This window comes from Hyperoodon ampullatus (genome assembly GCF_949752795.1).
Source record: "Hyperoodon ampullatus genome assembly, chromosome: 17".
Taxonomy (NCBI): domain Eukaryota; kingdom Metazoa; phylum Chordata; class Mammalia; order Artiodactyla; family Ziphiidae; genus Hyperoodon; species Hyperoodon ampullatus.
Window position 1 is genome coordinate 76,962,916 of NC_136930.1, and position 12,337 is coordinate 76,975,252.

Consider the following 12,337-nt stretch of genomic DNA (forward strand, 5'->3'; position numbering starts at 1 on the left):
TTCCAGGGAGGGGAACGGGCCGAGGACCCTGCAACCCTCTGCTTCTTCCCAGACACCAGGAGCCAGGCCTGGGGATGCCCACCTCCCGAGCCCCCCCAGAGCAGGGAGGGGGCAGGGCGCTGTGCCGCCCCTGACCCAGGGCCAGCAGGGTGGGGAGGAGAGGAGAACGCTGCAGCGTTCAAAGGCAACGTGCCTCTCCTGAGGCCGCCGGCTCCGCCCCAAGAGTGTGGAAGGCGAGGGGCCCCAACACGAGTGAGGGCTGTGCTGAGAGTGGAGGAGGGGCCCGTCTCCAGCCTGGGCAGCGCCCTGTCCCGTCCTCCTCGGAGAGGGCTCGCAGCAGCCCCGCCGCCTCTGAAGTCTTTCTAAAGCTAGGCCCCTCGTGGTGCGGGACTGAGCGTGGCGTCCCCACCGCTACAAGGGGCGTGGCATTCGTCGCACAGGGAGGGCAGGGATTTGCCAAGGCCTTGGCCGTTAGGTGCAGGTCTGGGCTGAGCCCAGGGTCACACGCTGTGTGCCGCCTACCGGGGGCTCCCTGGGCTCCCCCAGGCTGGCAGCCCCCGCCCACGCACACAGCTTCCTCTCTGCAGAGACTCACAGTGAGGGGTCTGCAGGGGGGTGGGGTCCACGGCCACCTCATGCTAACGCTGGCACTCAGCTGCTGGGCCACCCGCCTCACCTCCCACCTGTGCCCACCAGCCCCCAACTTTGCCCACTGAGATTTCCAGGACTGCTGGGGCCTGCCTGCCAGCCCCTCGGAGGTGTCCTCTCTCCATGGGGGACACAGATCGGGAGGCCCAAGAAGAGCCCTTGGTTCCTGGGCTCAGCCCCGCTGCCTGGTGGGACCGCCCTGCTTTCTCATCACTGCAGCAGCCCGTAGCCCACACTGGCCTCAGTCCAGCCACCAGCCCAACCCCCCACTTCTGCCAGGGAGAGCTGAGGAAACTGCAGCTGCACAGGACAGAGGTCAAGGCCAAGGCCAAAGCCAGTTGGCCCCAGAACCTCTCTGGGACCTGCTGACCACACACAGGGAACCCCAGCTCTGATGGAGCTGAAGGAGGAGGGTGGGAGGGCATCAGACTGGCCTCCGGCCCTGGAGACAAGCCCTTCCTGCTGCCTCGACAAGCTGAGCCTGGCGTGTACAGCCGACGGCGGGCTGGGCAGCTGGCGGGTGGCAACTGCTGAGAAGGCAGCCTCGCCAGGGCACAGGTGGCCTTGTGCATAGGAAGCCCGGGCCACTGGCAGCCCAACCCACGCTTCCCAGGGCGTCCCGGCCGCTCGGCCCTGCTGCCCTGCAGACCACGTCCAGAGGCCAGGCCCTCGGGGTCCAGGGCTCTGGGTTCAAGGAGCCTCCCAGGTGCGTGGCGATGGGTCAGGCAGGCCTGCAGAGAGGCAGGCGGGTGGAGGGAGGCCTCACTGAGCACAGCCCACACGTGCCCTCAGTGCACACGTGGCCATCCTGGGGTGGGCTCGGCCGCACCTCCACGCCCAAGGAGGGCACTGGGGCCTGGCGCAGCTGGGAACCTGCCTCAGAGCGCCCAGCCACCAAGCACAGGCCAGGGCTGCGGGGCCTGAGCCGTCTGGCACTCGGCACGGCCCTTGGCGGGGCTACACACAGCCATCTAGGGGCGCGCCCTCCCCACAGGCCCGGTACCACCTTCGCTGGGAGCCTGAGGCAAGGAGTGGCCAGGCGGGGCTGGCGGCAGGGCTGGGCCTGTCCTCGTGGCCCGTCCTATCCACCTGACCCGAGTGTGGACCCCACACGCCTGTCCGTGAGGCAGCCCCCACCTGCCTCCAGAACTGAGGGGAAGGCACACTCTCCGCCCTGCTGCTCACCGGGCTGTTCTCGGCCTGATGGGCTTGACACTCGGCTGGAAGTATGAGGCGACGGCTGCCTCGGGGGTGCACCCAGCCACCACCCTCCTCAGGAGCCCTCGACCCCTAGGCCTGGCACCTGTTTCTGCTCAGTGACCACATCAGGGCCTGGCACACTCAACACTGGGCCAGCTGGACCCACACCTGGGCTTCCGTGGCACTCAGAGCCCAGGAAGGAGAGGCCCGCTGGGGCCTCCCTGACAAAGGTCACCCCCGGCCCCCAGGAAGGCCCCCTGGGAGAGGCGGGGCCAGGCCAGGGCTGCCAATGCGGGCGGGAAGGCCGACTGCAGGAGGGGGAGAGAGGAGCAAGAATCAATAAATCTGAACCTCATTCACGAAGATCTGGGGCTCTTATTAAGTAAATTAATTTAAGTTAATTTAGCTCGATCATGACTCCCGATCACAGTGATTTAGTGAGGGGGAAATTGCATTAGGAAAGGCCATGCTCACCAGATAGGAGAACGGAAGAAAATTAGACCCACTTAGCACTGTGAATTAATATGGAAATAGCAGGTGTAAATTTAACCTTATCGAGAGAGTGAAAATTATCTTCATAAATTTGTAGAAATAGCCCCCAAGATGCTTATAAATCTATTTAAAACAAAAATACTACAAAAAGTGCAGTAAAATTAATTTAAAATATACTTCCAGCTACTGCCTCCAGAAAAGTCGGCAGCAGGGCCAAGTTTCGTGCGGCCTGGTGGGAAGGGAGGAGGGCAGTGGCCACCACTGACCGCCTGGGCAGGCTGACCTCCTGGCACACCTACCATGGGCCAGTAGGCCAGTACCTCCTCCCCCATGTCCAGAGAGTGGGGGGCCCGTGGGGGGCTGGCAGGATGGCCCCTGCCCAGGACTATAGCTGCTCTGCCCCGTGGCCCAGCCCTTTGGGGCACAATGGCCCCCTGGCCCCAAAGCCCGAGGCCATGTGCTCTGGAGTGCGCAGCGCAGCCAGCTGGAAGCCCACACTGGGCCGAGGGACTCCCACATCGCTCCCCAGAGGGACAGAGGACAGAGGGAGGGGACCTGCCACTGCCCGATTCCAACCCACCCAGGCTGTCACTCCTTCCCCTGCCTCACTGAAGGAAGGAGCCGCACCCCAACCTCTGCAGCCCTCCTGCTTCTGGGCCCAGGGGACCCAGAAAAGAAAAGGGAGCCGACCGCACCGCACATGCCCTCCAGCAGAAGCAGCCTGGAGCGAGGCCACAGCGCTCAGCGTGCAGGCCAGACTCTGGTGTGGGCAGCTGGAGAGGGACACAGCCTCACCCCCCCACCCCGTAACAATCAATACATCGATAGTGAGATGGCCCAGCCTCTCTCACCAGAAGTTTCTCCCTGAGGGACACCCAGGCGTGGTGTGGCTTCAATGGTCCGGCGGCGGCTGCTCCCAGACCACCACCCCACCCCCCGCCCCAAGCTGGCAGCTTGCTGCTAACGGACAGGGACGTGCGTGTCTGCATGAGTGCCCAGCACACACAGGCCGGCCACATGTCTCTTGCAGAAATTGCCAGACAGAAAAATTAGCCCATTCCCCAGCCAACAACTGTAGACCAAGCACTTCCGGGGGCGTGCTCGGTCCTCAGGCCCCGCCCTGCACTTTGGAGCCCACCAGCCGTAGGTCTCCTACCTGGACAGGGAGAGCCGCAGAGCCCGCCAGGGGGGCGGGGACCGGGGACCGGGGGCGGAGCTGAGAGGCAAGGACTGGGTCTTCTTGAAGATGCGGTAGCGAGTCTTGATCACTTTGCTGGGGGGAGGGGTCCGCTGGCCGTGCAGGCTGGAGGCTGCAGGGAAATCCAGACACAGGGAGTCAGTGGGGGTCAGTGGGGGTCAGTGGGGGTCAGTGGGGCCTCCCATCACCCCCTGACCCCACCCCCCGCCCGCTCCCAGAGAGCTCAGCAGCCCAGGGCTGCCGGAGCCGGAGGCGGCCAGCGCGGCCTCCAGGAGAGCAAACGGGGCGGGTGCGGCCAGCTGCGGCAGAGGGCACAGCAGGCCGGTGCTCCCCGTGGGCAGCGAGGAGGGGCCCACGGGCGGGTCCGGGAGGCTGCGGGTGCGAAGCGCTCACCTCCCTCTCTGGGAACCCTCACCGGTACCCATGCAGATTTATGTACTTAATCACTTCTGTTTTCAGAACATTGTGCAGGGTGATGTACACCACAGCTTTATTTCTTGCTGAATGTTTCATGCAATTAACAGGGATCTGTTTTGCCCCAGTTCCCTTCCACTTGATAGCCAGCAATTTCCCCATAGCTATGAGGAACGCATCTAATTGCCCGACTTTCATAATACACAGCTCTAACTGCCCAGATAATTAAAGCTAACGCAGCACGGGAACACGGGCGCTGCTGCCTCTTGTGACCGACCCAGCACCCCAGCCCCTCAGGCCAGGCTGCTCGGACCCAGGTTCCCAAAGGCGCCTCCTTGTGGCCCCACCTAACCTGCCTGCACGGAGCCCAGGGCTCTGCTTGGAAGGGGGGCCCCTACCAGCCACCCCCGCAGCAGGCGGCTTCTGGGCAGCACAGCCAGGCAGGGGGTGAGGGGTGGGGGCGGTGAGTGGGAAGGGGCAGGGACGTGGAGGCCAGGGAAGCACACGCGCTCTCGCCACCAGAGCTTCGGCACGAGGACAGGCCTGTGATCCCTGGGCAAGAGCTAGCTGACCCTCAGCTGAAGGCCGCCTGGGGTCCAGGGCGGCCCAGGAGAGGGAGCACGGCAGGGGCACGGTGGTGCCAGGCCCACAGGCGCCCACACTCCCGGCTGCTGAGGGCCGGCCACCCCGCGCCCGGACGGCACAAACCGGTGCTCCACGACCCCGACCTGCTCCCCTAGGCCCCGAGGACATACCCTCCCAGCACCTGCAAACTCCACGAGAAGCGGCGACTGCTCCGTGAACAGTGACAGTAACACTGGGTAAAAATCACCTTCCAGAGCCCTAAACACAACAGACCACCAGCCCATAGCCAGGCCCTCCCCCAGTCAGCAATCAGCACCTTGGCCCAGATGCCTTCTCCCCAAGGCTCACCCAGCCTGATGGGCGGTGGGGTGCGGGGCCTGCCCGGGAGCAGGCAGGACAAGTCCGCCCCACGGGAGCTACCGCACCTGCACGGGCATCGGAACAGCACTGTGCCTCCTTGTCCAGATGCTGGAAGAGCCCCTCCCTCAGCTGTCCCCAAACCCATCCCTGGGGCACTGCAGCCTCTAACAGGGCTCCCATGCACCCACATGAGAAGGCCAGGACACAGCACAGGCTCAGAGCCTCCCTGAGAGCCCCCAAACCAGAGGAGCAGAATGTGCAGGCTCCACGCACCCAGCTGGGGTCGGGGTGGACATGGGGCCGCAAGGCCCAGGGAGTGCTGAGAGCGGAGGACACCTCTGCCCCCGGGACAGGAGGCAGGGGCCCACAGCGGCTGCCCACCGGGGGTCCACAGAAGTTCGCGCAAGGCCAGGCCAGCACTCCCCAAGTCTCCATCTCTGTCTCCGTCTCTCTCTCCTTCCAAGGGTGGCAGCTCAGGGGGCAGTCAGGGAGAAAGAGGGAAGCTCGGCAGAAGCACCGGGCATCACCCGGGATGCCTGATCCTGCTGAGTGACTAAAGTGAGGGACTCTTTGGCTCCAGGCAGCCCCCACACATTTGGGAGGTATGGGAGAGCCTAGCACACAGGGGGCATCAGTAAATAAATGTTTGTTGAATTGAATTTTCAAGGTCTTACAAGCAAGAAGGGACCAATGAAAATCAATAATAGCTTGTTCCAACTAAGCGCTCAGGAACACGGGAATTCCTCCAAGTTACTGCCAAGCCCCACGCTGACCCCATGGCCTCCAAATTCACTCCCTGCTCCCACAGCCTCTGCACCTGGACAGCCCACCTGCCTATCCCCTCCGCCGCCGCCGCTAGGGCCACCCGCCCTCGGCCCCCTTCTGGGGGGGGGCTCCCACACCAGCCACCACCTGCCAGTCTGGGCTGCGACACGCACCCTAGAGCCCCAGGGCCCTGGCTCTACAGCTCGGGGGCACCAGTGTGCAGGGTGGGAAGGAGGGCTGTGCTGTGCTGGGGCAGGGCCCCTCCTCACCAACTCTGCTTTCATCCTGAGCACCGGGCGCCCCAGGCCTGGCCAGCTTCACTCTCCCCTCACCCAGATGCACAACATCGGCTTCTCCCATCCCCCTCCCTGTTGCACCAGATGCCACCTCCTCCAGGAAGCCCCCAGCCCCCAGTGCCCAAGGGACTGGACTCTGCATTCTGCAAAGTTCCTCTTGGGACAAACCCCCTCTGGGCCCGGCCCTCATTCCTGCCGTTAACGGGCATCAGTATTTATAACATTCCTTTGCAATGCAGCCCCACTGTGAAATTTAAATTTGCATTAACTTACTGCATTTTATTTATTAGTACCTGAAAACCACTTCTAAAAAAATACAAAGTAATAAAGTAGGCCCCCCTCTTAAAAGGCTAAGTGTCACCTCCCAGACTTCGGCACCCGTTAGACCCCAGCCCCCGCGATCCCAGAGGCAGAGGGGAGGGCACACCAGCCCATGCCCCGCCCCCAGCGTGGGGCTGTGACCCTCACAGCCTGGTCCCGCAGACCCTCCAGGTCTTCCCCATGAGCACCTTGGCCATGGGGCTGGAAGCACTCATGACAACGGCCCTGAAGAGAACAGTCCAGGGCGCCCATGCTGAGGGCACAGATAGCTCAGCAGGGCGGACAGACGGGTGGTGGCGCCCCACCATCCTACGGCTGAGAGGAGTGAGAGCTCCTCAGACCACGCGTGGCACACAGGGGCCGCAACCTTGAACCCAGTGCAAAGGCAGAGCAGCAGGCGTGGGCGCGCTCCCCGTGGGCAGGGCGCCCGGCCTCCCCCCGGCCCTGTGGTGGTGGAGGGTTGCCCCGGCAGCAGCCCCGGCAGGCAGCAGTCTCTCCCCTTCCTCCTGGCAGGCTGAGGGTTTGTGTAGATAATCATGTTATTTAGATAGGATGTTGGTTTAATTCCCTTCATTACAGACTCCCAGGGCTGTAATTTTTTTCTCCGCATGATGTATTCCCCGTGGCACGTTTCACTCAAATCAAACCCTCCGTGCCTTTATTGCCAACGACGCCCGGGTGCCGCGTTATCAGGCCCCCACACACAGCCCTCTCCGCCCTGCCGTGCAGAGGTCACTTCTAATGACTAATCGATCTCATTAGCTTCCCTAATTAAAAACTTTACTACCGCAATGGAAGACAAACTACAAAAAAACTGCTGGCATCATATTTGAATGGGATGTGAGCCCATCTATCAGCAGGGCCCGGCTCCTGCATGAGCGAGCTGGGGAGGGAGGCCACCGGCCAAGAGGCGGGGACTGGACCGACAGCAGCAGAGCCCAGGCGGTCTGGCACTCGGGCTGCGGAAGTGGGGAGAGCGCTAGCCTTCCCGGGGTCTGTGCAGCTCGCGTGGCCGGTCAGGCGGCGCTCGCTGTCCGCAGCAGCCCGGCCCCCAGCTGACCCCGGCCCCGGCCTCAACGAGCCACCACAGATGGCAGAGCCCATCAGACGCAGGTCACGGCTCTCGCTGTTTCACTGCGCCTGGGGGAGCTGAGAGGGAGTTCAGGTTCTTATGGAATTTCAAAGGGAGAGAACTAGGAAGAAGGGGCGCTGCCGATCTCACCACTGCACAACGAGTGAGGGAGGGAGGGAGCCAGAACTCCTCTGAGCAGAGACTGCCCGGGGCCACCGGCAGGACAGAGGCGGCTGTGGCACAAGCCCCAGGAGCCCGGCTGCCAGCAGCCCCCGCGGCCGCCCAGCTGTCCGTCCAGACACACCGAGATCGATTACCCATTGCCAAGTATCTCCACCCCGCGCCCCAGGGTCCCGCTCCTCCCCTCTCCGGGCCTTAATCTCCACCAAGGCGATGGGCCAGCCTGTGTCTTCAGAAGCCTTGGTGTTCGGCCTTATGGCTAAGCGTGTGCCCCACAGTCAGCACAGCCACAGTGGGAGCTGAGGCTCTAGCCTCTGGCTCTTGGCCTCCCCTGGGGGTGGCTGCCCTGAGCCTGTCATTCTCCTCAATGCCGTCCAGGACATTTACAAAGGACAGGCGACCCCATGGGCCTCCCGAAGACCACTGCCCCACGTGGCCAGAGGGCAAGAATGACCACGTAACCCCGCGCCCCCCTCTGCCCTGCCTCCAACTACCGCCGCAAAGGCCCTGGCCTCCTGATGCTGCGCCAGCTTTCTGACCCCAGCCCTGCACTAGAGGCCTGTGGGCCTCTGAGCAGCGGCGCCTGGTTGCAGTCCCTCCCCCACACCCCCCGCAGTACCAGTCACCGCAGTTTGGGTCCCCCTGAGCACAGAGCCTGAGAGTTTGGGGTATAGACGGTGTATTTGGAAGGCAGCAATTTTGGAAGCAGGCGAGAGGGAGCAGGGAGACAGGAGAGCGAAGTCAGTATAGCGTTGCCACTGCAAGTGTGCGGAGCACGACAGCTCCAGGACCGTGACCGCTGAGAGGCTGCAGGAGGCGTCTGGGATTGTCCATCAGAGCGAGGGAGATGGGACACCTTGCTCCCAGACTCTGTGCCAGCACTGGGACAAGGACAGGCCGGGCCGAGGGGGACAGGTGGGTCTGGACAGCGGGCAGGAAATGAGCTCACAGAGCCTGAGCTGGGGAAGGGTCCCCAGAGAGCCAGTGGGAGGGACCGAGCCCAGACGGGCCCCTGGTACCCAGCTCAGAACACATCACACGGCCACTCCAGGGCTTCACCTTCCCACGCATCTGACAGGAAAGCTGGACCTGCAGCTGGACTGTGGGTGCCCAGAGGCTCCTGGCCCTCTCGGCAGCAGCAGGCGGGCCTCACACAAGACAGGAAGCCATATGCAGGAGCCCGACGTGCACGACCCTGGCCAAGCGGGGGTCAGGCAGCCTCTCTCCCACAATGGCTGAGCCACCCTCTTGGGAAAGTGGCCACAGAAGAGCCAGCACGCATTTCTGAGAGGCCTCCCCAGCACCTGCAGGCTTGTTGCACATCTGAGCTGTGTGCAGAGCCTTGGGCCTGGCGGGATGGCACGGACCACGACTGGAGCCAGAGCAAAGGCCACGCCAGCAGGATGCTGCACCTCCCGATGAGGGTGCACCGCTCCTGAGTGGGGAGACCCTGCCAGACCACACGAGGAGGGGCGCTGCCCCTCTCTGGACACTGCCCGTCTACCAGGGCATTTCCAAAAGTCAGCTCCATCTGAGCTGTCCCCTCAGTGACACAATCCTGGAGACAGCAAGGCCACAACAGCATTTGGGGGTGAAAAGCGCCCTGGGCCTGAGGAAGGGCGAGCAGACCCCAGGGGCCACAAGGAGAGGCTCCGCCCCCATCAGGAAGCAGCAAGAGGAAGGCTGAGGCAGGCGCTAAGGAGGCCACACAGCCAGAGCAACTGCCGGAGTGGTGGTCCCCAGCAGGTTTCCAGGAGGTAAGGGGTGGATGGGGACGGCAGCCCCCCCGCGGGCCCCTCACGTCTCGTTGAAGGGCCGTGCCAGGTGCAGAGCCGGGCGAGACACCTGCTGGGAGGACCCTGCCGCTGCCTGCGAAGCAGCAGAGGAAGCCGGTTCCACGGGGGACCGGGCCCTCATCCTGCCCAGACCTCCAGGCCCCTCCAGGGAGGACTGGCCCCGGCCAGCCCAGGTGGCACCTCCCTGTCAACACAAGTGAGGACCCTCTGTCCCCCATCCCCTTCGCACAGAACCCACAATGCCCACCGCACAGCAGAGCTGACGGGGCACGTCAGCTCCCCAGTGAACACATCAGAAGACTAAGGCCTAGAGAAGGAAAATGACCTGCCCACCATGCCCAACAGGATGGGGCCCAGGGCCAAGGGGCCTCTGCACAGGAGTCTCTCAGGAAGGACAGAGATGGACTCAACTCCCACTGACATCAGCCTAGGAGACATACAGCGCTCCATCCCATAAAGACAGCTAGAAACACGCCTGCAGACCTTCCCCTGCACTCCCAGACCTTCACCTGTGCCTGTAGATCTCCACCTGTGCTCCCAGACCTCTCCCTGCACCCCAGATCTCCCACTGCCCCTGCAGACCCCCTTGCACCCCCAGACCTCCCCCTGTGCCCCCAGACTTCCCCCTGCACGCCTAGACCTCTGTCTGTATTCTCACACGGGTGCACTGCTCACCTGGTGCCAGCCCTGGGCCCACTGCATTCAGTGCTCTGGCACCCAGCCAGCCCCAGCCAGCCCCAGCCCAGGCCCTGCAGGTGCAGGGAGCACGCAGGTGACAGGGCTTGGCTGTCCTGCTCCCACCCACGAGAACACAGCCGTAATATCATGACAAATCCCCAGCCCCGTGAACGGTTCTTCACGTGCTTGCAGAGGCCTGTCCATTTCTCCAAATGAGCAGGGACGGCAGCGGGCAGGAGGCGGCAAACGCCCCGCCCCCGCCCCTGCCACGGCGGGAGCTGCCAGGACCGCGCTCTAACAAGCTTCAGACGTGGGATGACTGGGATCGCAATGTATGAATTTTTATGAGTCTAATAAATCTCTCCACTTTTCCTGTGCTTGATGGTTCCCGACACTTCGAACACTGGAAAAGCCCTGCTGCAATCAGGCAGCTCAGCCCTCATCTCCGGTGGCAGTCACAGAGGAGGTGACGGGACAGCCAGAGGCCCCTCCTAGGCACCCAGGACGCCCCAGCTCTGCACCCTGGGGCCACTGGAGGCCAGCACTCATGCAGGCCCCTCGGGAATGGCTCGGGCGGCCCGTGGGGAAGCCCTGCCAGACTCCGACACACAGGTGGCCGCAGCACCTCTGCGTTCCCGGCCAGAATCCACACGGGCGGCCCTGGGAGGATGAGTGGATGTGCTCGCGCGCGCGCGCACACACACACACACACACACGGTGTGCACACGTCTGCAACGGTGAGGGGAGGGGACCCCAGGCCCTGGGAGGAGACGTCTGGCCCTCGAGGGAGAGGGAGTGGCCCCCGGCCCAGGGCCTCACCCTGCTGGGCTTCCTGCAGCACTGCTGTCTGAACTGGGGACCAGCCTCTGGCACACATTTACCGATTACAGAGATTCAAAGAAGCCAAAGATAAAAAATAAAATAAATTTATTTTTAAAAAAACCCAACATTTACTGATTACTAAGTCACAGTGGCAGCCCGACAGGGCCATACGTCATGGAGCAGCGGTCGGCACCGCCGCAAGGGGAGCGTGGGCAGCTGGGTGATGACAAACCGCCGCTGTCAGCTGCCTGTCCCTGCGGCCGCCTTCTCTGCCGTCCCGCACCACCTGGTGTCTAATGACAACACTGTCAGCCTGAGACGCGCGGTGCTGGGGCTGTCGGGGCCCCATTAGAGGAGAGATGGAGACGCTGCTCTTCTCCAACTCGCTCAGGCGACACATGCCGCTCGTTCCTATAATTACTGTGCGCGAGGCATCGATCGCGCGACGACGCTGACCCGTCTGTGTGAAACGGGAGTAGTTTGCTCCCTGACAGTCGCTGTACATTATGGGGGTGGGTCTTCCCTCCCCTTTCAACCATCCCTCTAGAGGATGGAAGAGGGGAAAGCGAGCACCTCCCAGCCCCCACCCCACCTGCAGGCCTTGGGCCCAGCGGGAAGGGAGCCCCAGCACATCCCAGGGAGGCGCGCCCCAGGAGGTGGAGGTGACGGCACAGCGTGTGGCTGGGAGATGCAGGTAGGGGGCAAACTCGCTGAGCGGGGCCCACAGGAGCAAGAAGCGGCTGCACCCCAAGGCCGTGAGCCCCAAGCAAAGGCAGGGAAGGCAGGGTCCGTGCCAGGCAGACAGCACGCCCTCCCAGGACTGCCCACCCAGAGACAGGAAAAGGCCTGAGCATGCTGGGAGCAGCGTCCGCGTGATGCAGGCTCATCCAGGTGCACGGCTGGGGCTCACCCCTTCCCCAGCAGACCAAGCAGCCCCTGCCCGCTTGGGGCCACGCCCTGTAGGCACTGGACTCTGAGGCCAGCTGCTCCCCCCAGTGCCCTATCTGACCTCAGCCAGAAGCAGCTACGACAGGACATCCTGGGACTGGGTACCCTACCCTGTCCACTTTCACTCAGACCCCGATGAGCAAAATCCACCTCTTACTCAGGACAAAAGGCAAACCCACTTCTGGCTCAGCAGCCCCGGCAGGGCTCCAGGACCCGCGGGCATGAGAGGTGCCAGTGTCCAAGACAGCGCGTGGGGTGGCCATGGATGTACCGATGTGAGCCCCCAGAGCCTCACAGGTGAGGACACGCACGTGCATGTTAGAGACAGGAATCTGCCTTCAGCGGGGAGCAGGTCCTAAGGCTCAGCTCCAGCCTCCAGAGACGGAGCTCACAACCCGGGGGCCCACCCTGGTCCCCTCCTCCCCTTGGCCCTGGGTCATGGAGCAGGACTGTGCCTTCCTAGGCTCCAAGCCCAGCCCTGACCACAGTGACCCTTGGGGCCCCTTGGCCCTTCTGCGGCCTACCGGCCACTCCTGCTCACCTGCGGCCCTCTGATCGGGCG

At 63.5% G+C, this 12,337-nt stretch overlaps 1 protein-coding gene across 1 annotated transcript in view; it reads right to left on the minus strand.

Moving 5' to 3' along the window:
• Positions 1–12,337, minus strand: part of ZC3H3 (zinc finger CCCH-type containing 3) — a 78,968-nt gene that overhangs the window by 47,565 nt on the left and 19,066 nt on the right. The window contains exon 4 of the mRNA XM_079722781.1: positions 3,497–3,650. Coding sequence (XP_079578907.1) covers positions 3,497–3,650 — 154 coding nt within the window. The remainder of the gene's footprint in view (positions 1–3,496; positions 3,651–12,337) is intronic.